Here is a 26855-nt window from a genome sequence, read left to right on the forward strand (position 1 = left end):
TATTAATATGCTACAATATCAACTAAAACGCCTCAACTCCAACCTCTAGCTTTTGATTTCAAATTTTTCATTTATGATTATTTGTAAATTTACGTTTAAAAAGACAAGTATTTTAAACTATGTGTACTTTTAATAAATTATTTAAATAGTTCTTTTTCACAAAGGTTTATTTAATTTTTTTATTGTTCAAAGCGTTTGAATTTCAATAAGCCTTCTCCAAAATCAATGCAAACGAATTACGCTACAATCTTTGGACTTCTTTTAAACTATAAGTTTCTGGACGTTTATATGTTTGTGGCCAATAATCCTTTCGACAATGAGATCTCGGAAGCTACAGGTTCTAGAAAGATGACGTTTTCACTGATCGATTGCAAATTTTGTGTAGATTGTCCAGTCTAAATGCATATTTAAAAAACATGGCCATTATTTCTTTATTACATTTTTACGGGTACACTGGAAGTGTTGAAATTAAAAAAAAAAACTAAAACATGACATCCTACGCATTATACAATCCAACACCAAATTGTTGTATATACGGGTTGTATATATATCAGGCGTTCGTTTCATGGCCAAATAATAATGAAAAAGGAAGGATAACCACTTCTCCAATCTAAGATGAATCTCTATTGTTTGGGTGTTTTGCCCAATGAACACCATATATAACTGACATTATAATTGTGTATGTAATGTATTTGCTTATTACATACTGCATGCAAGAAGAAAGAAAACACTGGCCATACAAGAATTAGAAACTCCAACCGGAAGTAGGCTCAAATCTTGCAAATGGTGCGAAATATTGGGAAAAAATAATCGAAAAATCTCCTGTTTATAATACCCCTTGCCGTTTTTTTTTTTTTTTTTTTTTTTTTTTTGTCAAGACATCTTTCACTTGTGTCTATAAACGAACATGTACAGATGTTGTGAGGAATTAGTACGAGATTCATGCTCATATGCGAATGATGCGCTGTGTAGAGAGCGCAGGTTCAGCTAGTCTATATATTAAAATGCTAGAAAAGTTTATATGTTTGTGGCCAATCCTTTCGACAATGGGATCTCGAAAATCACAAGTGCTAGAAACGTGCTGTTTTCGCTGGTTGATTCTAAATTTTGTGTAGATATGCCAGGTTCAATTTTTTTCATTCAATTTTTTTTAAAAAGTTGTCTTTATTTTCCTATTTCATATTTTACGTGTCGTTTTGGTCCTATTAGTTTAATACTGATACCCTGGGTTGATACCCTTGTGAAAACCAACCAGTAGAGGAGCCACGTATAGCGGATTGATGTACACTCATGTCCAAAATGATTGTCGCATATCCATAACTGTCTTCTTGTAAGAATATAATTTGATAATGTTTTTGCAGGGTGCTTTTAATATGCAGGGAAATGTATATTTGTGGTAAACTTCATAGGAAAAGAATTATAAATACGGAAAATCAGAATGAGTAAAACAAAATGTCGCTAAATGGACAAGAAAGTTTTATTTTCGTTTTATTGTTCTTATTTACAGCTCTTTTGACATGAAATTTTCCACATATATGTCTTTGCCGATTATATACATACTAACATTGTAAGAAATACTGGGCGAAATCAAACTATATTCCTGCAACAACATATTTATAGACATGCGACAATAATTTTGGACATGAGTGTACATTTCAGGCGTTCTGCTTGAATCTGAATGAGAAAACCTCTTACTGCAACTTCGAAGGCCTGTGGACCCACAATGAGACCTACTCGTACAACGGTTCGTTACGTTTGTATATTGTTATCACTTGTAAATTTTATAAATTTGGGCGTAAAGTATTTTTATATATGTACTAAACTATGTTATTCTAAGAAGAAGAAGTTGGTTAGATATAATATCGATATAAAGAAGATATTTAGGTTGTCATAGTTTTTAAATAATAGATTTTGGTGTGTCGTTGTCAAGACAACAAGATATAAATAAATGGAATAATTGCCTTTTTTTAATGGCTCAATAATAATATTAAATTTTTAAGAACCGTTTTACTCGGATATGGAATTATAAGAAAAATATTTGCATTTGGTATAATCTATTACTTATCCAAGTTTGCCACAAACTCCTCGAACATTATATATATTAAAATAGCACATTTATATGTTTGTCTATAGCAATTCAAACCCTTTGAGAATCTTCCTCTCCTTTACTTGTGTTCGTAAAGGGACTTGCACAAATATTGTGAGAGTGGGAAAGAGATTCACGCTCATATTAGAATTGTGTGCTGTGTAAATAGCGCACGTTCAGCTAATTAGATGTGAATTCATATTCGGGTCATTGTAGTTTATATACTAAATCCAACTTAAAAGAAACGTGCTCTTCTGAAGCCCCCAAAATTGTAAATTTTTCTGTTTATTATTATTATTATTATTATTATTATTATTATTATAATTTGCTCCAGAATGTATTTAAGAAATTCAAAGAACTTACGTAACAAATACAAATATATTAAAATGTCATTAATCTCCCTCAGAAATACATGCAAAGTTTATCATGCGTTGCTAATCAATACCGGGTTATTCTTAACATTTATTTTATTCAGCAAATATCTCTGTTTTTTCTTTTTCCCACTAGAAATGTAGGTCGTTCGTAGACTTTCAATTACTATCACCTGTCTCACATCAGCACTTTACATACGCATTGCAAAAGCGTGTCGAGCGTCAAGGAACAAGACTCGATTTCGAATGCTGGAATACGTAATCGTTTTTTAACATAATATATGATCTTGTCAAACACGACCAGAGAACTAAGACAGAGACTCACATCAACTTGTGTGACCTCAACACCACCTCACCGAGGCCTCTTTCAGCGTACGTGGAGACAACAAAATGACAAAGGACAGGTACTGTCCTCGAGGTACGAAACGCATATTTTACATTCCTATGCCAGAATTTAGGAAATCAATTTCTTCAACACTTTTTTTTTTTTTAATAGTTTGCCCAAGAAAACTACATTTCGGAACAATTTAGCATCTAAATGCCAAGCATTTCTAATCATAAAGAGTTATTTAGAGAAAACCCTTTTTTCCTCTCACAAATGCTTTATATCGTGCTAATTTCATGTTCTGCGAGCCAAGGCAAAGTAAGAACCATACCTGGGGCCAATTTTTCATTTTGTTTGTCCCTTATCCTCGAGATGATGATTCACTGAATCTGCGTAGGTCATACATTTCCTAAATCTTTTTGTTCTATTCCAAGCATCATATTTCTTCTTTCAAGCGCCTAGGCTAGTTAGGCCATGAACTGTGAGCACTTGAAAGTAACTCCATGAAACTGCATCTAAAAAATTAGATCAATACTAAAGGCCTTCCTTTGAAAACGGGTTTGGTAACCAAAACATTAAACAAGGTATTTTCCCAATTAAAAGTCAAGTCTCAATTCAGAAATAAAAATGAAATGTTTGAATTTTACGTCCCACGATTATGTCGGCTAGGCTAAAGGAAATAATGATGATGAGAAATGAATGAAATGGTGGAATGAAGAAAGCGGGAGGAAACAAGAGAGCCTCGAGAAAACCCACGCACGGTGTTTGTCCACCACAAAGCCCAATTGGCGCGAGCTGAGATCGAACTATGGACCCTACGCACCAGAGGCGAGTGCTTTACTACTGAGTCACCGCGGCCCGCAAGTCTCAATTCATGTATATTATAATGGCCAGCAAAACATTTCCCATTTTCGGAGTTAAAATAAAAATAAATCTTTCAATTTTTCATTTTTATTCACGGACCGCAATCTGGCCAGTGGGGTGCCATTTAGTCACCATTACTTTAAATAATTGAAATATTTAATAACCCTCAATTGTGCTTTGTAGAATGTTTATGTTATTACTATAAGCAGTGGTTCTCAACCTAATTCCAATCACGACCCCCATTTTATCCCATCTTCTTGCCAGCGACCCCATTATAATTTCTGGTTTGTAATAAGTAGAGACCGGATGTTAGGCAAAATGCCTATTCTTTATTATTAAAAATATGATCAAAAATAACGTTTTAAAGTTTATATGGAGGTTTATAGTTTCGATTTAAGCCAATTTTATTTTGCCTATTTTGCCTATTTCGACCTTTACTGCCTAAATAATTGCTTTAGTGCCTAATATTGCCTATTCTATGCATTTTCTTGAAAATAAGCCTTCATTGGGAAAATATATAATTTATATAACATAAATAATACACACATATTGTTTGTAAACACAAGCACGTGGTACGTTACGATATATATACATGGTGAACTTCAAAGATGTGCACATACTTCGGGAGGCGATTAGTGATATCAAAAGAAGACAAAATGTCCTCTTGTATTTTGTCGAATTCCGTGTCGTGTACGACTGACAGAGAGCCAATTTGGAATCGAAAATTAAATCCTGACAATTGAAACGGAACCGAAAGATGTGCACATACTTTGAGAGGTGATTCGTGACATAAAAGAAGACAAAAAGTCCACTTGAATGTCACGTACCACCTCCCGAAGTATGTGAACACGTTTATGTCTCGTTCCAATTGCCAGGATTCGGTTTTGGATTTCAAGTTGGCCCCCCTGTCACTTGTACACGACGCGGAATTCGACAACATGAAACAGGACTTTTTGTCTTCTTTTGATGTAATGAATCAGCTCCCGAAGTATGTGCACATCTTTCAGGTTCACCGAGTATGTATGGAATGCATATCAAGCTTCGTTTTTATATAGGGGAGACCGGGGCTATTTGAGTATAGTAAGGGAAAACTCAAAATTTCCAAAAAACTACGCACTTAAGAGTTTAAATAATTAGGCCATAATCTACGTACATTATTATAGTACAACATATTAAAGAATAAAGAACCTGTTAAATCATGGAAATTCAGGAAACGAATTTAAAATAAAAATGGCAGAATTCGAGACTAGTAAAAATCACGGGGCTATTTGGGTTTCTCATGGGGCTAAATGGGTACTTCACTGTATCAACATTGTTTACATTAATTACATTAGTGTTCATGTATATTCTGAAAGTATACCCTTTTCTATATAATTTGTAAAAAACCTAACTTCATAGTAAAAGAGAATAAGTGAAGCAATTCTTTAGGAAAGGGTGTTCAGGATAAGCTAAAGGTCCTTCAGCATTGTAATAATACAAGACTTTTAATTTTCTTATATGTTACATAATACCTTACACCTATAGATTTATCTTAGAATGATTTGACTTATTCTCTTTGAAATAAACACTTGTAAAAGCAAATGAGAACAAAGGGAACTCCTGACAGAGTAACATAAAAAGAAACTTCGGATAGTTTTACTTTTTCTACATTAATTTTTAGTAAATAAAAAGAATACACTATAATGAAAATTATAGTTCAAATTTAACTTTTAAAATAAAAAATGAACTCACAATAAGATTTATGTTCAAAATTAATTTAACGAGTAGTCTTGTCAATTAAAATTAAGTGTATAGTAACATAAAAATCAAAATTTGTGCTGGAGAAAGCAAGGTGCATAAAAAATATTTTTTGTACAAACTTATGAAAAATCACTAATTTCTCGAACTTCTGAAGTACAAGACAATAAAAGTTATCAAGGAATGTATAAAATAGAGGCACTTGTTGCATACAAACTGTTTTTCCCATAAGGTCCAACACATATCTCATGGTACCACTGTTTACAATGTTGGCAGAAAATACATTCTTCTTTGCTCATAGATTCTTTAGAGTAATATTTCACCTTACAGAATCTGCATGGTTCATTGTTCTCGGATTCGTTCTCATTATCATAATAACGTGTAACGTAACACTTGAAGGTACATGCTTATTTATTTTTGTCTTCTTAATGCTTTTTGTCTTCGAGCAAGCTTTACCAGATACCTCCATTTATAACTTCTGTTTCGTGCGAAGCTGTTGAACATTTCCGGGAGAAGTAAGTAGACCTGTACTTTGCTTCTTCTTCGTGGAGACACATTTGACAATTTATGCAAGAGTGAGAAGAATTTACATCATTGTACAGTATACGATGGAGTCCATCATATGCTGTACATCCCATGTACTCTTAATTATATTTCCCAGACTAGATTTTAAAATTCGATTATCACTTGAACTTCCGGGCTCTTATGGACTGATGTCATAGTAATACGCAGTTCTATCCAGTGGTTGTAATATTGTAATACATGAGTGGTCACAAAAGTTCATTGCCATGTTTCTCACAAAATTTGAGAGTTTGTAGCGAACAGTGAGAAATATGTCCGTCCAAAATTAACAAGCATTTTCCCTCAGCTCAGTTTGTTTTTTAAAAACTCTATCCAGCAAACAAGCAACTCTTTATTAACGTAACCACAATCTGGTGAGGAAACTTGAGAAGCCGGTGGTAGATTGTTTACAAATTCTTCATTCATATGCTGATCTTTAAAATAATAAATTGTGGGATGTATTGTAAAACTGCGTTCCAAGCGACTGTCATAGTGACATTTTTGCCTCTCTCAACGTAAATACCACCCATTCTTCCACCTTCTTGGCAATGACTTTGCTTCATCCACATTGTATACACGGTGTTGTTTTTGTGTTGAGACCCCACCGTTGAAGTAACGGATTACAATAATTAAAAATCAGACTCCTGCTTCCTTATTAATGCCCTCAGCACAAGCTCTTGAAAGTCCCTCAGGCTTTCGTAATAATAAATTCAGATGTCTTTTCATCGAACTTGAAAACCAATCTTCAACAGCTAGTATCTGAAAGGTATGTATAAGAATTTAATTTATTGTTACATATCGATGCACAACTTTACGAATGGTTTCATGGTGCAGCTTAGTCCTTTTTTCCGTGAGAATCATAATTCGCAATATCAACTTCCTCCTGTTCTTCTGTCAGTATTGTGGAGTGTCATATGACTTTCGGTTTTGTACATTGAATTGTTCAATTATTATCACCCAAACTAGACTCACCCTTTCGAACTGCACTTTCCTTCGCAAAGTTTCAAAAGGAAAATTGCAGAGCTATGAAGCTCCACGTGAACTCAAATCACTTTTTGTTACACTTTGCATGGCCTTTTCCATATCTTCATTATTCCACTTGCTGGATTTATGTTCTGATTTGCATTTTCGTACTATATAAAAAGAAAATGAAGTGTTTCCTTTTACATACATGCATTACATAGGAGGTTGAACCATAAATACAAAACTAAAATTCATAAATTAAAAATATTCACGTAAGTTTATACCTGACTCAAATAGCCCCGATTGGCTCAAATAGCCCCAATTTTTTCGACTCAAATAACCCCGTTTTGCACATATATACATAGGAATGTACTGTTTTCACATTAAACAGCGGAGAGAGCCAAAAATGGCGATTATAACATGCGGACGTTCTGTTTTACGCGTACGGTAATAATTTTACAAAAATATGCATTTACACAGATTCAGCACCTTATATTATACATACGTTTTTTAACATCAGACCAAAATACGAAGCATTGCAATCCACTTTGCTTAGAATTGTCTCATATTTGCAGGAACTGATGAGAAAGCAGCAGATCAACGATACATACAAACTTTCCTTTACTAACGAACTCACAAATGAATGCAAATTCAGCTCATTGATGCGCATATTAAGTGCGCAGTGACATTTTTTCTTAAGTTTGACCCAAATAGCCCCTTGGCTCAAATAGCCCCGGTCTCCCCTATACAATAAAAGAAGATATTAACAAACAAGTATGTTTATATATTCTTTGAACATTATCTATGACTTGAATCTATTTTTAATGGTATTCAGTATTTATCTTCATTACTTCAAGTTACACTTTAGTGCCTATTTTACTGCCTATTTTTTAAATTTTTAGTGCCTATTTGCCTGCCTATTTTCCAGGTTTTTAGTGCCTAAACATCCGGTCTCTAGTAATAAGCTTAGAAAATATGTTGGATTTTTAATATACCTATTGCGGAGAGCTCACGATATCCATCTTTTTCTATTAATAGTAGAATCCATTTCTTGTATATAGTGGATACAATAACTTCCCTGAAAGCGAATTAGCTCATTCATATTACAAATATCGTATCTGATCCGTCATACTGTTTCAAAATGCAGGCCGTTTGAAAATTTTGAAACTTCATAACTCTCTTAATTTTGGGTCATATGATAAAAAAAATAGTTATTTCTAATTTTGGCTTTAAAACTTGGATAGTTGTTAAAAAAAGTTATTGTGTATTTTAATTTTTCAGAGGCCGTCAATTTGAGTTACCTCATATTGTTGTAAATCTGGTACATTGTTGTGTATGTGTTCAGTATCACCAGAAACTGTTAAAATTGATTTTTAAACAACTCTGCACCTATTGAAAATGTTTAGTAGACCTACTTTTTTGTTGTTTTTAACAGAATGTATAAAAATAAAAATATACCTATCAGAACAAAATTCAAAAAATATTTAAAAATGTGACCAGTTTTAGATTCTAACTATATTTATCTCTTCCGCTTATCTTCGCGAACCCATGAAACACTCTCGCGACCCCCTAGGGGTCGCGACTGGCAGGTTGAGAAGCTCTGCTATAAGATATACCTTGAAGAAGTTGCGTACACAGAATTTTACCAACGGGGAGTTCAAGAGCTCAGTCTCATATCTTTCCAGAACAACCATGAATTTCGTACGGAAAATGTTTATTGTATCTTCCTCAAAGGGAGGCTTTAAACACCGAATCTACCCTTGCGTACACCACTGCCTTGGTGTCTGGTGATGTGTCTCGCTTTTTAAGAGCGCTGATTACACGATCACACCACTGGTTCCAGCTAACTGTAACCTAGAACTTACATTATAAACAGTAGTGCTATTCTAATTTCTTAACAACTGGTTCTCTCTCTCTCTCATATTATATATATATATATATATATATATTATATATATATATATATATATATATATATATATATATATATATATATATATATATATATATATATATATATAACTTTCTTAGAAAACAAACTATACAAAGTAGACAAAACCAAAATATTTATTGGATACCGCAAATGACATGTACAGACCTACACAACATCCTAATGCAAGGTAGTGTGACTAAATTAGATAGCACTGCGAATATCTTGGAAACGAATTATCCAAGATAGATGGTTCTCAAAAGTGTTGGGAAGATCTTAATCCAGCAATGGATCAACAATTTATTATTGATAATGATACGTATGCGTTTCATATATAAATTACCCTCAGCACTACACTCATGTGATCCCAGTTTTCATTCTTGATACCTGAGCTTTTGAGATTAAGAAATAAACGCTTATACCTTTTTCTGACAGATATGTTTAAAACCCTGTAGCTGTAAGAATTTCTAGAAATAAAGATGCTTAAACTAAAATGTACTGTTCCTGGATGTAACTGGGTAAAATTTACTTTTATGTTTGGTTGTAATAAACGGTTCTGCGAACTCGAAATATTTTAACAACTGGTTCTGGCGAACCGGCTGAATAGCACCACTGATTGTAAATAAAAATGCAAGAATACTTAAGCAGTTGACAAGACAGTGTTCTCTTGCTTGTTGCAAACACCATTCAATTCCAATCAAGCCAAGTGAACTTTGTGGTGGACAAACACCGTGTGCGTGGGTTTTCTTGCGGTTCACCCGTTTCCTCCCACTTTCTTCATTCCACCATTTTATTCACTTCTCATCATCACCGTCTCCTTTAGCCTTGCCGGCATAAGAATAGGACGTAAACCTCAAAGATTTTTTCAATTCCAATCAAAGTATACTGTTATTGCTGTGCTATAGACATAACTAGCACGCAAATAATTAACATCGTCTCTCAGAATATATTATTATTATTATTATTATTATTATTATTATTAATATTATTAAAGTATTCTGCCTGGGACTAACGAGAATTTTTTTTCTAATTTTGGTTTGTGCCTGGAAATGTTTCTTGCACGTTTTCCGATTTTCAGTTTCCTCTTTTAACTCCCAATATTTTCTTGTATTTTGAAATTATCAATCAGTTGTGTTCTTCTTCTTCCTATTCTTTGTTTTCCTTCCATCTTTCCTTCTATGGCGGTATGAAGAAAACAATTTCTTCGCAAGATGTAAGCAATCCAATTGGACTTCCTACGAAGGATGCTGGCTAAAAGTGTCCTCTTCTCTCCTATGCGTTTTAAAACATTTTTGTTTGTTATTTTTTACACAATTTATTATTTATTATTTACATTTTGAGAAATAAACTGAAAGCAGCAACCTAAAAAATGTACATCAAATAGTTTTCAGTTTATGCTTCCAGTAACTTTGTCAATCATAGACTGAGAGGCCGCGGTGGCTAAGTGGTAGAGCGTTCACCTCTGGTGCATCGGGTCCTTGGTTCGATTCCAGTTCGCGCCAAGTGAACTTTGTAGTGGACACACATCGTGTGTGTGGATTTTCTCGAGGTTCTCCCGTTTCCTCTCACTTTCTTGATTCTAGCATTTCCTTCACCTGTCTTCATCACCGTTTCCTTTAATTAACCTAACCGGCATAAGTGCGGGACGTAAAACTTAAAGATTTCATTTCATTTCAATTATAGACTCAGCCACGTTTAGTCATTTACATGATAACTTACTCCTATTTAGCGCCTTTGTTTTCAACTGTTCCTTTCAAGTCATCATCCTTAGATGGCTCACCACATTAGCACGTTCAAGTGAAAACAATATTAGTCCCAAGAATATAAGACATTGGTGGGAAAATTGCTTTCATAGTGAGGAAGAGTACATAAAGTATGTCACTATACTAAAAACAAATGCTCTCTTGTCTTTACAGCCGATGAAGGATTGAAGTATGTCACAACAAATTTAAATATAAAAAAGGTCATAATTGCATTCCATTTGTAACACCAACATTGTTTTCAAACTATGTAAACGAAGTGTGTTTATATCATACTTCAAAATCTGAGTGCACGTGCCTGTATCATTCGTACACAAAGAATATCTCTATATTTACTACCACTTATACAAAGAGATTATCTCAATTAAATATAAATAGTGAAAAAGAAAAGTTTTTAATCGTTGAAGACTCTCTATTATCTCACTCTGCAGCTACAACAAGGTAGTCTGTAGCAACTCGAACATTGACAAATGACAATCATTCATTCAAAAATGCCGTTGTCACAGCTGCTTAGAGGTCTTCAACATTGTCAAAAAGTTGCACCTTTTACTGGTTACTTTAGTTTAGGGAACAGAAAAGAGTCGCAGGGGGACATATCTGGAGAATATGTGAAGTGCTGCAGCACACACACTTGTTTCTGGCCAAATATTCCTGAACAAGTACTGCCCGGTAGGGATGCGCACGAGACGAGTCGAGACAGGATTTTCCTGACAAAATTCGAGTCGAGACACGGGTCTTCCAATAGAGAAATATACATTTTTCGAGTCGAGACATCACTTTTACAGCACATTTTCGAGACGAGACAGCCACAATTCTTGTCTCGTGCGCATCCCTAATGCCCGATGAGCGCATGCATTGTCATGAATAAGGAACCAGCTAGATGGGGCAGCGTATTCAGGCCCAACATGACTAATTCTCTACATGAAATGCTCCAAAACACTTAAATTAAACTGGGCATTCACTGTGTGACCTTCTGGTACAAATTCATGATGAATGATACCCTTAGTGTTGTAGAATCACAAAAACTCAACGGTTCTGGTTAGAGATACGCCAACACTATATGTGTAACTCATAGGTCAGAACATTTATGCAAGATTAATATTGCGAAATTTATTTAATGCGTGGAACATGGCAAACTTTATAACATGATCTAATGGTAGCCTCCAGAATGGCATTCCTTAAATACTTGCAGTGATCGTTTAATCAACAGTTTACACAATTTGAAGGACATGTTAAGCTAAATAAATTACACCCATGTGCTGAATAACTGTATACTTGTTGACGAAATAGCTAATTCTCTTAACACAACTAGTTAATAGTAATAATTGGAGTTTTACTTTCAATGATCGCTGATGAAAGTGACGCCAAACATAATTCAATATCGAGAATAATGGAATGAAATAAAATCTTCAGTTTGTCCCACGCTTATACGTTGTACGTTAAAGAAGATGTAACAATGAATTATGGTAGGAATGAAATCTTTCAGTTTTACGTCCCACAGTTATGCTGGATAGGCTAAAGGAGACGGTGATGATGAGAAATGAATGAAATGGTGGAATAAAGAAAGTGAGAGGAAACGGGAGAACCTCGAGAAAACCCACCCACGCACATGGTGTTTGTCCATCACAAAGTTCATCTGGTGTGAGCGGGAATCGAATCAGGGACCCCAGGCACCAGAGGTGAACGTTCTACCACTGAGCCACCGCGGCCCCATGACTATGGTAGAACTGGAAGAAGAAGAGAGAGGCCAACTACGAAAATCCACAGAAAAGATGTTGACCACCATCAACTCACATGATTTGGGAATACACCAACGACTACTTGCACACAAATTTGATTTCAGCCAAACACACCCTTCAGATAATTAACACTGGTTATTTTATACTGACAGAATATAAATGGAAAAAAGAAAAAAACTGGGATCTATAATACATACAACTTATTATATGAAGAAGTCACGCATAGCCAAGTATGTACAGAAAATTGGAAAGAGTGAAGTCCCTTAAGCCACAGTCCGTATGAAGTTACACAAAAATACGTGTACAGAAAAAAAATGTCATTACAACAGAGAGAAAGAGAACGAGAGAGAGAGAGAGAGAGAGAGAGAGAGAGAGAGAGAGCGGTGAATAACATTCGAATACCGTAACGGCGAGTGTCGTTAGATGTATAAATCCAGATGCAATGTTGTGTGCCATGTAGTTACATTCACAAGTTTAAAAATAAGCTCCTCTGACAACGACGTCAGGTTTAGAGGCTTTGAGACAGAACATCGGAGCGTCGTAAATTTCATTTTTATTTAGTTTCGGAAAGAAAATAACTGTCTATTTCATAACCTCATACCTTCTCACTCTCCTCTTCACTCAGCTAATGGTGATTTATGAAGAAATGGGAAATATGCACCTCAACGACGAACAATTTAATATGATTTTCTCTTTTCATGCACATTACTTGTTTAATGAACGATCTTAATGAAATATTTTCTTTTTTTATTTATTCTCACCAAAATCAAACACAAAATAAGCGACATTCCTGTTTTGTAGCCGAATAAAACAGTTATTTACCATCTTAGATAGATGTAACCTGCCCAGGAAGGACAACTGTTCAAATTAGAGGTTAGGGAGACAAAGCCTTCAAAATGAAAAATGAAAATTAAATATTCCAGTTTAACGACTCAAGATTATGTTCTAGTAGTTAAGAGTCTTCGGCGAAATTAAAATACCGCTAATTTTACAGTACTTATGTGATACCTTCAAATAGATCAAAGATAATCAAAATGTGGAACAAGAGCGCCCTAGACAATATTATTTTACATAAGAAACCGTTATCACGACTCACTTATCTGCTTTCGATTTCGAGCCATTTTGAAAATCGGCATTTATTTTCGCGTTTCTAAACAGCTGAAAATGGAAAGCCACTAGGTGACTTGTGATAACGGTACCTCACGCAAAATAATGTTGTCTAGGGCGCTCTTGTTCCATATTTCAATTATCTTTTATCTATTTGAAGGTATCACATAATTACTGTAAAATTAGCGGTATTTTAATTTCGCCGAGATGAAGACTCTTAAGGGAGACGATGATTAAACCAAATGAATGATGATGGAAGAATTGGTGGAATGAGAAAGTGGGAAGAAACGGGAGTATCCCGAGAAAGTCCACAACAAACTTACTTGGTCGGGGATCGAACCAGGGACCCTACCCCAGAGATAAGTTCTCTACAGCCCGTTTGCAGGATCTGATGACATATGATTTCTTCCCGCGAAGGTTTGTTAAAGACATAGGTTATGCATTATCAATTCCTCACATCCTTTCAGGACAATTTTATCGAAGTAGTCAGCATAGGAAGGAGAATCGAATAAGAAAATGTAGGCAGTGTACGTGTACTAATAGACTAGCAAGTAGCATGCCTGTAAAACTTTTAGCTAGCATCGATGTTCTTGTTTGCCTGCCTCTGCTACTCTTTCTCGGTCCTTTTTCTGCTTGCTCTTTCTTCTGTTCGTGTGGTTTACAGATATGGGAAGCAGAAAACTATGACCTTACAGAGCATTCAGTTGGAAATAAGTACTCCAGTCTTCTTGGCTAGAAACGGGTAGAGATAACCAGATAAAGAACAATGACTATTTGGACAGTAACACACACGTTTCAAGTATTTAATACAATAGGGATGGCCGTTTTCGAAAAATGTTTTTTTTTCGATTTTCGGAAATTTCATTTTTCGTTTTTTCGTTTTTCGCTTTTTCGAAAATTTTTTAGTTTTTCGAAAAAATGTGGCCATCCCTATTATACAATAGTCTCGTACATGGCATTAGTAAAAATGAAATGTCCCACAATTATGCTGGCTAGGCTAAAAGAGACGGTGATGATGAAGATGAATGCTAAAATGAAATGAAGTGGAATGAATAAAGTGGGAGGAATCGGGAGAACTTCGAGAAAACACATGCACACAATGTTTGTTCACCACAAAGTTCACTTGACGCGAGCTGGGATCGAACCAAGGATGCACCAGAGATGAACATTCTACCACTGAGCCACCGCGGCCTCTGGTGGCATTGGTGTAATAGATGAAATTGAAATGAAGTTTGAGCTCCTTTGTAGCTAAGCTGTTAGCGTACGCGCCTTTGGCATAGGAGATCCAAGTTCTATTCCCGGCGGGAGTTCATGCGGTTCGGATTCTACATTAAACTGTAGGCCCATGCCTTATATAGCCTCACTGCTGAAAGAGGGCGTTAAACTGAAAATCAAATCGAATCAAATGACGTTTCTAATTTTTTGTTCCAGTTATGCCCTGTCAGCTACAGAAGATGGATGATTAATGACAGTGAAAGATTATTGGTGTTAAGATTACGAAATAATTGGTGGAATAAGAGTGTGGGAGAGAAATAGGAGAACCCTGGAACCAGGGGCGGATCCAGGGGGGAGCGATCGCCTCCCCAGAAAAGGAAACTTTTTTTTTATTTATATATAAATAAAACCCATCCCCGAGTCTGACGCTCTTAAAAGTACCTCCAAGTACCAGTATTACAACCCATCGCCTCTCCCAGAAGTCCGTCCTGTATCCGCCCCTGCCTGGAACAACTCATGATGTTGTTCAGCACACATCCGCCCGCTGCAAATCTGAAATCACCATTGCCCATAGTATAAACCGTTCCCAATTACATATCTCCCCCCAAAGTAACATGGATTAGAGGACCACGGTACTAGTTCCGGCAACTGCACTATACTCACTATCACATCCCTAATAAGAAACTATTTCACGAAAAATGTCCTAACTAGGGGCGTCATTTGGGAAGGGCAAGAGGGGGCAACTGCCCCCCCAAGAGTTTGAAGAATACATATACTTTAATAGATTGTCTACTAATATATTAGTACAAAACGTGAAAGTCTTATGTATGTCGAGCTCTTGTCCCCATCAAGTAAAGTCTGAAATGACGCCCCTGGAGTTTCTCTTCCTTAATATACCTATTTGTAGTATTGTTGGTTCCTCCCTAGTTTTCGCTAACGCCAACAGTGTAAAACCAACTATTAATATCTGAATACTCAAATACATAATCTGCAACGAACAAGTTTACACACAGCGATTTCCGTAATCAAGTCGAGTGTGAATTTCTGTCACCGACGTACGTGAAAACAAACTTTCCTTGTCTTTCCTGCACACATCTTTCTGAGTGAAAGTTGTTGATTACGGAAATCCAAACGAAGCGTTGACAACATCTGGCGTGACATAATACTGACTACCAAATTACATGTTTTAACACTGGTAACAACATGCAATGCAACGATCTTTGCCATGAACAACGTGTATCCTAAGCGCTAAGTGAAGTTACAATCAATGCGTGTTATTAAAATGATAATTAAAAACGATAAACGAGGCGAGTACAACACGCACTAAACTTGTTTCTAACCACATTCTTAAAGAAAAGAAAATCTGTCATCAAAACATAGGACACGAAATTATCATGAACGTGTTTCACTGTATAGATTAAGCGGGGGGGGGGGGAACTTGATCTAACAAGCCTTTCCATTAGACACGTACACGACGGTCTACATTATGCTTCCCTGTACTCCTAAAGCGAGACGGAGATTTATCTATTTCAGATGAAAAGTTTCAACAACATACTCTCGAGAAATTTCCTCAGCAACAAAATAAGAGTAGTTCTTCAGTTCTTAGGGAAACTCTCACTATTTTCATCAGTATTTTATTTTATTTTTAAAAGGAGTTTGGATTACCAAAATTTCTTTATGTATGGAGTCAAGCGGAAGAACAAAATAAAGTGATCTGGGGAACAGTAAAGGTCAGAGAAATAATTAAAAAAAAAAAAAAAAAAAAAAGTTGAGAGTGCTCCAAGAGCATTGCCAGAACGAACTTAAAAGGAATGTATAGAAAAGATAATTGTGATTGTTCCTACATGTAAAAGTAAATCCTTTTATCCGCACCTTCTGTTTTTTTGCAAAAAATTCCCAAATATCATCTATGACTTACGGCTCCCAAGATATGGCTTCTTAAATCTCCCGAAATTCGAACTTTTTTGACCAATATCTGGGGAAACGGTGGCCAGTTGGCTAGTGGCCACCGACTACTATTTGGTACCAAAATGTTCACCATCCTCTTAGGTATTAATTAACACCAATATGATCTCTCTATGACTTACGGTGCCCGAGATGTGGCGACTTGAATCTTTCGAAATCGGAATTATTGTGGGGCCAATATCTCGGGAAAGAGTGGCGCGAAAAATTCAATCACTTTCTCAGATAGTTTTTGATGTTCAATCAAATGGAGGGCTCAAAATTGAAGCAAAATCGCAAATAACAGACAGACGGACGGACTGACAGACACAGACATAGAGAATGAAGTAACAAACTTTTAAGTTCGTTGATAAGACTGAAGTGATCCGGGGAACAGTAGATGTGAGACTAGTAGTAAAAAATACTGCAAGAAAGTAGACTGACATGGTTTGAGCAAACTAAAATACGTTACATTTAACACTTTTGTGTGGCAGTTAGGAATGCGCACGAGACAAGATTTCTGGCTGTCTAGACTCGAAAATGTGCTCTAAAAGTGATGTCTCGACTCGAATTTTGTCAGGAAAATCCTGTCTCGATTCGTCTCGTCTCGTGCGCATCTCTAGTGGCAGTAACTTTGAAATGTATATAGTTCGACTCTGAAACAAGTCTTATGGTGCTCTCCCATTTTTTTTTCAAAATATTGAAGAAATTACGATATTTCCTGTGGAACTTTCTCTAGTATATACAAAACACCAGTCAGTGAATTAAGTCAATGTTTCTTTGAGGTGATTTTAATACCTGTTCAATTCCTTTACGTAAGCATCATAATTGATCCACACATGTGCTCTTTATAGGGAACATATCAACAACAAGAATTATTTTAATGAGCACTATTTTGGGATCAAAAGATCCAATATATCTCAATCAAAAGCTTTCTTGTAGGCTTTATATCTGGCGAACTACATATAGTGTAGTCAAACCCAAACTATCACTTAACTCAGTATGATGTCCTTATTCCGTAAAAAATCGATTTAAAGTTCGTTCAGAAATTTTATGGCCCCTAATCGAAAAACTTGGGGCCGTTCAAAAATGTGGCCCCTGATCCAAAAACTAATTCCTCGCCAAGATCGCAATCTTTTGATCCATTTTCTATCATTCCTAAAATTCTTGTCTAAATAGTAATTTATAATAAAATTACACAGAGACAATTGTCATAAAATATGTCTTCAAATCAATTATCATACATAAACTTATAAATGAATTGAACAAGAATAAAGAAGTATTGGTTATTATAATAAATAGTGCTTTCTATTTTCTTGGAAGTAACTCTCAGAAATTAAATATCTATTTTGTTTGGTTTCTGCAATATTTTGAGAATACTGAACTGTTATGGATGGGTCTGACGAAATTTGCTCTTTCATGCAAATCCTGTAGGTAAAGAATAATTGAGGAGTTTGATGTAAGTGACTTTACGCCCCTTTTTGCACCAAACGCATTTGTAGCTTTTGTCATGCTTGTTTTAGCCTCATGGTAAAATTCAATTCAATATCGGAATAAAATGCTGCATTGTTTTAGAAATCTTTGAGTTTTACCTCCCACGATTATGCCGGTTAGGCTAAAGGAGACGGTGAAGATGAGAAATGAATGAAACGATGGAATGAAGAAAGTGGAAGGAAAAGGGAGAACCCGGAGAAAACCCACGAATACTGTATTCGTGGGTTTTCTCAGGGTTCGCCTGTTTCCTCATATAAGAAAAAACACTACTTAAATTTTCAACATCGTTTTTCTCCAAATGAATGTTTCAGACTTACGCCCTTACTGCCATCAAACTCCTCAATTTATGAAAAGCGTTATATAAGCAGTGGTGTACACAGAGAGAGGCCTGAGAAGGTTTCCGGGTTTTAATCCTCTTCTTCAACAGATATTACGAAAAAAAAAATATATCTTCATCATATTAAGACATGTCTACAGAATCCACGTGTGACTTGAAATATGAGTTTGGGAGCTTAAACCCGTTCCTTGATTAAATTATGTGTACGCCACTGTTCCTTTTGTTTTTCCAGTGTAGAACTTTCATCTTTCTTAATTCATAGTTAGTTAAGTAACATGATCACTTTCTTCCTGTTCATAGGTTACGTTTTTTTCACTAACACTACACCAACTAGACAGTAAAAAAGAACATTAAGCAGCACGACAATAGGAATACTACAAACAGAATATTTCCTACGATAAGAACTAACACAATGCTTGTTTACGAAGAACAGTTTATTTATATGCAATCAACAACTCTGTTCATTCATCCATAAACAGCATTCACTAGGACAATATTGGTATTTCCAAAGGTAATTACTGTATCTCGAAATGTCGTTATCGTTTACAATTCGTAGACGTGAGGAATTCCAAACTTCAGTTATTTGGCATTCCCTATGAAGGAAATGATATGCATTCTTTTATAAGCAATCCAAGTAAAAACGAATACATACACATTCCAGTATTATGCTAGAAATTACTGTCTTATATAGTAAGGCAAATTTTGAAATAAATGGAATGAAATCTTTAGTTTAACGACATCTTTTAACATGAATGGCTTATAGGCTATAGGCTAGAAAAGAGGATGATTAATGACAGTGGCGGATCTAACCCCCCTAGTTTTTGTGTGACAAAAATAATTTAAGCTAATATTTATATATTTCTAAAAGTTTATAGTAAACTCATGATATGCCTATATAGTCTGGGTTCTTGCTTCCCCCCCAGTATTTAACTTCTTGATCCGCCTCTGATGAAAGTGACATGATTCGGTACGAACTGGTGGAATGAAAGTGTTGGGTAGTTGGTGAGGGAATATCTCAGATTGTCTACACCAATTAGACTGTATAGTATTATAAAAATAACAAATATGCTTTAGGTTGTTACGTTACATTCCGTTGTTAACAGTTTTAATAGAAAATAGTTCTGATCCCTTTTGAATATTTTATGCGATCCAGCTAGTAGGAGTTCTTCGATTATTTTTACATGTAGTGCATTTTGATTATAATGCAGATTTGCAATATCGCAAATTTTTGCATAAAACCTCAGGTTATCAATTATGTGCAAATTTTCATTGCTTATCATTAGAGACCGGATGTTAGGCAAAATGATCAAAAATAACGTTTTAAAGTTTATATGGGGTGTTATAGTTTCAATTTAAGCCAATTTTATTTTGCCTATTTTGCACATTCCTGCCTAAATAATTGCTTTAGTGCTTAATGCTGGCTATTCTATGCATTTTCTTCAAAATAAGACTTCATTGGGGGAAATATATAATTTAGTATTTTAAGAAAGGATTCTGCTTCTTTCAAGAAATATAAGTGTTGATTGTAGTGATAAGATGTCGTAAAACTTTGGACTGCTATGCGCACTGATAAGGTGCTGTAAAACTTTGGACTGGTGTATGTACTTATAGTGTATAAAATTTGGACTGTTATGTATAGTGATAAAGTGCTGTAGACAATGTATTTACCAAATATACATTCAATACATGTGAAATTTCGTTTTTATATATACAATAAAAGAAGATATTAACAAACAGATATGTTTCTATATTTTTTCAATATTATCTGTGACTTGAATTTATTTTTTTAATTCTATTGAGTATTTATCTCCATTATTTCGAGTTACATTTTAGTGCCTATTTCTCTGCCTATTCCTTAAATTTTAAGTGCCCACTTGCCTATTTTCCAGGTTTTTAATGCCTAAATATCCGGTCTCTACTTATCATTAATTAACCTAAAACATATCTGCTGCAGTAATTCTATAACAGTGTTGGTAGGGGCCGCGTTTTTATTTTTAAAAAAATCCATTTTGCGTTAACATCCAACTCGCGTTAAATAGCCTTCCTACATGACAATATTGCATCAACTTTGTCACATTTTCGCACCAATGGATAAATGTTGATGCTGCATACTGCACATATACATAGAGATTCACCCGCAGGAAATCAGTTCTTTACAACTGAAAATTGATTTTCTTCATTTTGTACATTTTTTATTTTACACTTCCGATATAGTTTCTTTCGTTATTACACAAAAAGGTTACAAATTCCAGCATTGGTCATGATCTCGAATATATCTTCATAGAACAGGCTTACATTTGTTTCAAGGCTAAGGTCTTTATTGTTCTTGGTTCAAAAGATATACGGAATAAAACATTGGATTGCGCAATTTTACGGTCATACTGTATTTAATGGTGCCCGCGATAAGGGATGAGACGAAAAATAAAAGTTTCCCGTCTCGTCTCGATTTTCGAAATCATTTTCTCGTCTCGTCTCGATTTTTTCTCATCTCGTTTCGTAAATTTATCTTCAAAATTTACAACCCGATTTTTAAAAAAATTATCCAGAAGTTACCCGAATCCTTTCGTGTCACGAAAGATCCACGAGTGGTATGATATAACAACATTTAAACAATATTTATTATTGGAGTATATTGTGTGATAACTTTTGTATCCTTAAGAAGGAGCAAGCTGTAAAAGACCGTATATACACCATACAAAGCACCAAGTTAAATGCACTGACTATGCACCACTTAGTTGAACGTGCCCCACTTGGTTGGCCCAAATCCAATGGCATAGGGCTCTTATGCTTTGGAAACAATAGGAAATGAAGTCATCCGGGTCTTGATTTAAAGTATCATTATGGTTTCCTAATGGATTTCGGAAATATCTTGGGAAAACTCCAGTCAAATGAACAATGTGGGATTCCAACCCAGGCATTTGCATGGGCGGAGCTAGGAATTGACTGCCGAGGGGCAGATCTTTCATCTGCTGGGGAGGGAGGGGGGCACGGTAAATACAAATGAGAATTGAAGGCTCTTATAAATGACATTTTTATTTTTGGTCAAAAAGTTGGGGGCAATGCCCCCTCATAGCTCCGCCCATGGGCATTTGTGGTACAAATAGAACACATTTAAGTGCTTACATAAATATCCGCTAGACACTATTTTGTCTCTCAAGACTTAGAAAATACTGCTACTAATAGTTACACCTAACTGCCATAAATCAATACGTAATACGGATTCAACTTCCAAACCAGCTCGAAGTGTAATATCGAACCGTCTGTGACACGGAAGCTAAGTATCACATATATATTTACAACAACACACCGTCTTAATGGTACCTCCAGCACTGAATTTGTCTTTACCCAAATCCTTCTCTTCATGCCCTTGTTTTCTTAAAGTTTACTCTCTAGACATGCGTATCTGACGACTAACTGACTCCAAATAATCCTATAGAGTACACCAACAGTGTTTTCAGTAACGATTCTTTTCAAACCAAGAAGACTGCATGTAGATCTAGACCGACGTACTATGATACTCGTTTACAAGGTAGCTTTAAGTTATCATTATTTGTTTTCACGTTTATTTCGTTTCTTACTTACAGCTCCTTTGTGGCTAAGCGGTTGGCGTACGCGCCTTTCGTGTGGGAGACCCGGGTTCGATTCCCGGCGGGAGCTCATGTAGTTCGGATTCCACGTTAATCAGTAGGTCCACGTCTCATATAGCCTCGCTGCCGAACGGGACGTTAAACTTAAAATCAACTCAACTCAACTCGTTTCTTACTTTGTAAAATTTCTTTCCAGTTATGGCTACACGTCACGTGAATTAACGAAGAGCAGAAGAACGGCACCATTGCTGGATTTATTTATTTATTTATTTTTGAAGAGGAAGAGAGCATTCAGTATCTGTTTTTTCACTGCCCGATATTATTTAAGAAGAGATGAATGGTAATTTTAATTAAAAAAAAAAAGAGTGGCCAATACAAACTTCGGGAAAAGGAGAGCTCGGCGCCTGTGGACATACTTTCAGGGTTGCCAAATAAAAATAGTCAAAATAAAGGACAGGTTGACGAGTTTCAATGATTACGGGAAGGGTTTTGATAAACATAATCTAGTGGTAAAAAAAAATGAGCCAGGCATCAAATAAAAATAGTAATCATTTTAGACTGAAAGAAATGAGTTATTATAAGAAGAACTAGGTAAATCTTACTTTTAAAACACTGACTGGGTTTAGGTTACTTAAACTTTCTTTTTTAAAAAATCGTACTTTACGCTTGACTTAACTGCACTTGTAATCTTTTTGAAATTTGGATTTTTCTTAGGCTGTCGAAAAACTCATTGCAGCTTGAAGTCGAAGAGTTTATTGCTATTATAAATTCAACTTTCATCAACTGGTCAGAAAACCTATTTCTTGTGTCAATCCATTTCAAATGCATATGTGAGAAAACTCTTTCCACAAATGAATTTGACGGTCGGGTGCTTAGGAGAAAGGAGACGACTCGGGCAGGGTGCCGGGCACGCAGACGAATTATTAAAAATTGCGGGCTTTGAAGTCGATGTGTCAGGTAAATTTGCCATTTGGGCAAAATATGGGACTTTTGCCGTCCGTATCGAAGCTCCCCAGGACGCGGGGCAAAATCATAAAATAAGGGACTGTTCCTTAAAATCCGGGACATTTGGGAATCCTGCATACTTTAGTCGGAAATCGAACTCAGATCTGATGCGTCAAAGGGAAATAAGCCATTTAACCTGAAGAAAGTTCATCATAACCTTGCTGTATCACAATATTAAAACTGAAAGACTGCGGAGTTCCTTTACTCTCAGAATAACGAAACTACAGCCAATTTATTAGTAAGATTATTCAAAACATTTACTAAATGCACTATAAAGAGTAAACTACAGTCAAATTTAATTACTGTTTAAAAATAGTCAATAGGATTTATGAATTAACTTTTTATTATGGCAAATTCGACCCTAGGTAGCATCATGTTGAGAGAAGCAAGATCGTTTACTTTAGTCTTCTTGGCGGTATTTATAATTCGTCTCACTTTTAATATTCCGTTCACTATATTATTTATCGTGTCAATGTGTCAGTACACAAATAATGTTTACGGTAAAAAAATTGTAAGCAGCACACACACTGTAGCATTTCGATACTATGGCGGTGGCTTCATCAGACACGGTAATATTTCTCTGACGAAGATACTATTGATTTTGAAACGTTATACTCCACAAAGTTTTTTGAAATGAAAATGAAATGAAATCTTTTATTTTAATGCCCCACGTTTATGCCTGTTTGGCTAAAGGAGACGATGATTAAGGCAAGTGAATGATTATGGAAGAATTGGTGGCATGATAATGTTGAAGGAAATGGGAGTACCCGAGAAAACCCATGGACACAATGTTGTTCACCACAAACTTACTTGGCCGGGGATCGAACTAGAGATCCTACGCATAAGAGGTAAGCGCTCTAGCACTGAGCCACATAAATGTAATCACATTTCAATCAACGGTTGTTCCTATTTCTATAGAATGCCATTTACTAACTTCACTGTACATGAAACATTGATAGCTGGTGGAGGATGGTGGCTCAGAGGGGCAAAAGGGCTTACCTGCGATGCGAAGGGTCACTGCTTCGCTCCCAGGACATTAGGGAACAACATCGTGTTTGTGGGGTTTCCTCGCGGTTCTATTTCCTCCCATATTCTGATTTCACTACTTATGTCATAATCATTCGCTTTCTTTACGCTACAGGACATAACCGTAGCAAGTAAACGTACGATTTCATTTCACTGGATTTTTACAAAATGTTGACCTTTCTCTGGAGAAAAATACCCTGCTGGCATCCCTGCATGAGAACAAAGATTAGCATTTCAAACGAAGATCTTCAAACTGCCCAACACAATGTGGATTCTAACAGAGGAAGAATATTTTATTTAAATAGAAATTTGATCTAGGAAAAAAAAAAAAAAGATGTAAAATTGAATTTTCTGTTATTTATTTGCAGCCTAAAGGGTATAGCTTCTACGTATCTGAATTTTGAAAGAAATGAAATGAAATCTTTTAGTTTAACGTTTCACAATTATGTCTCTTAGTTTAACGGAGACAGATGATTAAGGCAAGTGAATGATAATGGAATGATAACGTGGGAGAAGACGAGAGTACGCCGAGAAAACCCATGGACACGTGAATTTTGAAGGACTTGTTACTTAAACATGATTGTCGTTTAACGTTCTTTCTCAACAGTGTCGGACTGCGCTCCCCCAGGGTCCCGGCTGGAGGAGCAGTTTAGGGGCCCCACGGTAGCAGTCATAAAAATATTCTCGGTTTTGGTATGCGTACCTCTTCAATTTATTTTCGAACAAAATGCACCTGCTTAAGTAATATTCATTTTAAGTTGAAAATCATTAAATAGGTATTTACATATGCATTATGCAAAATGTGTAATTATCCTAGCCCTACTGATAACATAAATTCAATTACTGTAATGTAGAAAAGTGGCCCCATTCTGTTTGCTCTATTATAAATTCAGGCTATAATGATCATAACGAGAAATGACGGATGTGCCATGTTTTCTAAATGCTATTTCTGTTGCACATCACAGTAACCTTCGGGAAGGAGCCCGTCTTTGAGAATACTCAGTAACGTGCATCTGATGTGGACCCGAATTTCATGGTTGCTTTTGTTATGTTGTAGATACGTACATAAGGATTAAAAATTTATATTAAAAAAAAAAGGAAGCTGAGGGTGGAGCCCCGGCCAGTTCGAGACTGCTTTTCAGGCCCGTAGCCACCCAAAAATGTAGGGGAGGGGGGCGGCAGAAGTTGGAGGGCGAGGCGATCCAACCATATTATAGTTCATTTCCAAGCCTGAAAATTTTAAGAGGGCCAGTACAAATTTAGGGGGGCCGGACCGCTAGTCCGCTGCGGATACGGGCCTGCTGTTTCAGGCTGCAGAACACAAGATTTACAGCTTAAAATGAGTTTCGGGAGACTATTCGGGATTGTATCCAAGGTAAAAACCAGGAATCGAATTCAGAGCCACGTGTACAGAATGTATGCGCGTCAGGAACCTGGTGACGAGGGGAGCTGTTATATATAAAACGATAAAAAAAAATCCCAGCAAGAATTAAACCACTTAAAAAAAAGAAAATACTTGGTTCACTGAATAAATAGCCCAGATTAATTTGACACATCTAGTAAATTGAATTTACAGCACATTGCGGCGGCAATAATGCAAGCGAAACGTATTTTCTGTCAACTAAGTAATCTTGTTAGAACATGTTTCAAGCATGATCACTCAGTCATTTATTATAATCACATCCGCTTTATAACTTAATTCTTTAAAACAATAGACAATCACCAGAAAACAATGCGAGACAACAAAATATCTTGTGGACGTATACAAACAACAAAGAAAAAATAACTTTTTTTTTTAAGGTAAACACTCGGAAAATGCTTACCTTCGAAGTCGATGGGAGACAATTGCCTGCCGACGAAGCGTCTCTTCTTCTTCTTCTGCTTCATCACCACTTGACAACACACTACCATCACACTCGGGGCTCGAACCGGAGTTCTGGGCTCGAAGCTGCTGGAACAGCACACACATTCGACTCCACATCTGGGAGCGAAGCGGCATTCTGGTTTGCCCCTGAATCACCGAATCAGGTGGTTCTGGTTCGTTTCTCATCCATCGGCACGTCCCGCAAACTAACATCCATGCCGTGGTCTTCTCCACAGTCTGGCAGAAAACAGCACCAGCTGACGAGGACTCATACACGTGGTGGACACGCACCGACGACGACTAACCACACTAACATGTTACATGTATGGAGATGCAAGTGAGAGTAACAGAGTTGTCTCTGTGTGCGTAAGAGCGACAACCAACACAACACAAGCCTGTACGTAGCACTACCGACCAAATGAAGCCCCACAGCGGTTTAACCACGAACTAACACAGCACGAGAATGGGGCGGGTCCGTTGCCATAGTAACCGACTTCATCCTCATGCATCTCTCAGTCTGTACTCGCAGTGTTGCCAGCACTCAGCACACGCACACACGTTACCTGAACAGAGTTTCTTACCTGTCAATCAAACACGCAATATTTCACATTATAAAGACAGCACCTGAAAGTTGATTATTTAATATAACATAATATAATATAATAGTTCAATCTTTCTAGGTATCCATACAAATAGAATGTATTTCCAGTAACCAAGTATGAGACTTAAAAAAAAAAAAAAAAAAAAAAAAAACTCCTCACAGCGACGCGTCGCTCTAAATGAAATAACAAGGAGACGCGCAGGGAGGATAAAGCTTTGTGGAAGTAATAAAGAGTGATTGTTCCTCCCACATACACCGTAACGAAAACAAAAATGGAATATCTCACACCTCAGACTCTTGGTTACAAATTTTAAAACCAAGAATATCTAAATAATAAAATTA

The 26855-nt window shown here is 36.1% G+C and overlaps 1 protein-coding gene across 2 annotated transcripts in view; it reads right to left on the reverse strand.

Moving 5' to 3' along the window:
* csw (protein tyrosine phosphatase non-receptor type corkscrew) overlaps nt 1-26855 on the reverse strand; it is a 432330-nt gene that overhangs the window by 316892 nt on the left and 88583 nt on the right. The window contains exon 1 of one of the 2 annotated variants that reach the window (XM_081737274.1): nt 25872-26344. The exons of the other annotated variant lie outside the window; for it this stretch is intronic. Within the exon in view, the coding sequence (XP_081593400.1) occupies nt 25872-26125 (254 nt within the window). The 5' untranslated portion in view covers nt 26126-26344. Of the gene's footprint in view, nt 1-25871; nt 26345-26855 lie in introns of those variants that run through there. 2 annotated transcript variants of the gene reach the window in all.

The sequence above is a fragment of the Thermobia domestica genome, chromosome 13, assembly GCF_964235325.1.
Source record: "Thermobia domestica chromosome 13, izTheDome1.hap1.1, whole genome shotgun sequence".
NCBI classification, from domain to species: domain Eukaryota; kingdom Metazoa; phylum Arthropoda; class Insecta; order Zygentoma; family Lepismatidae; genus Thermobia; species Thermobia domestica.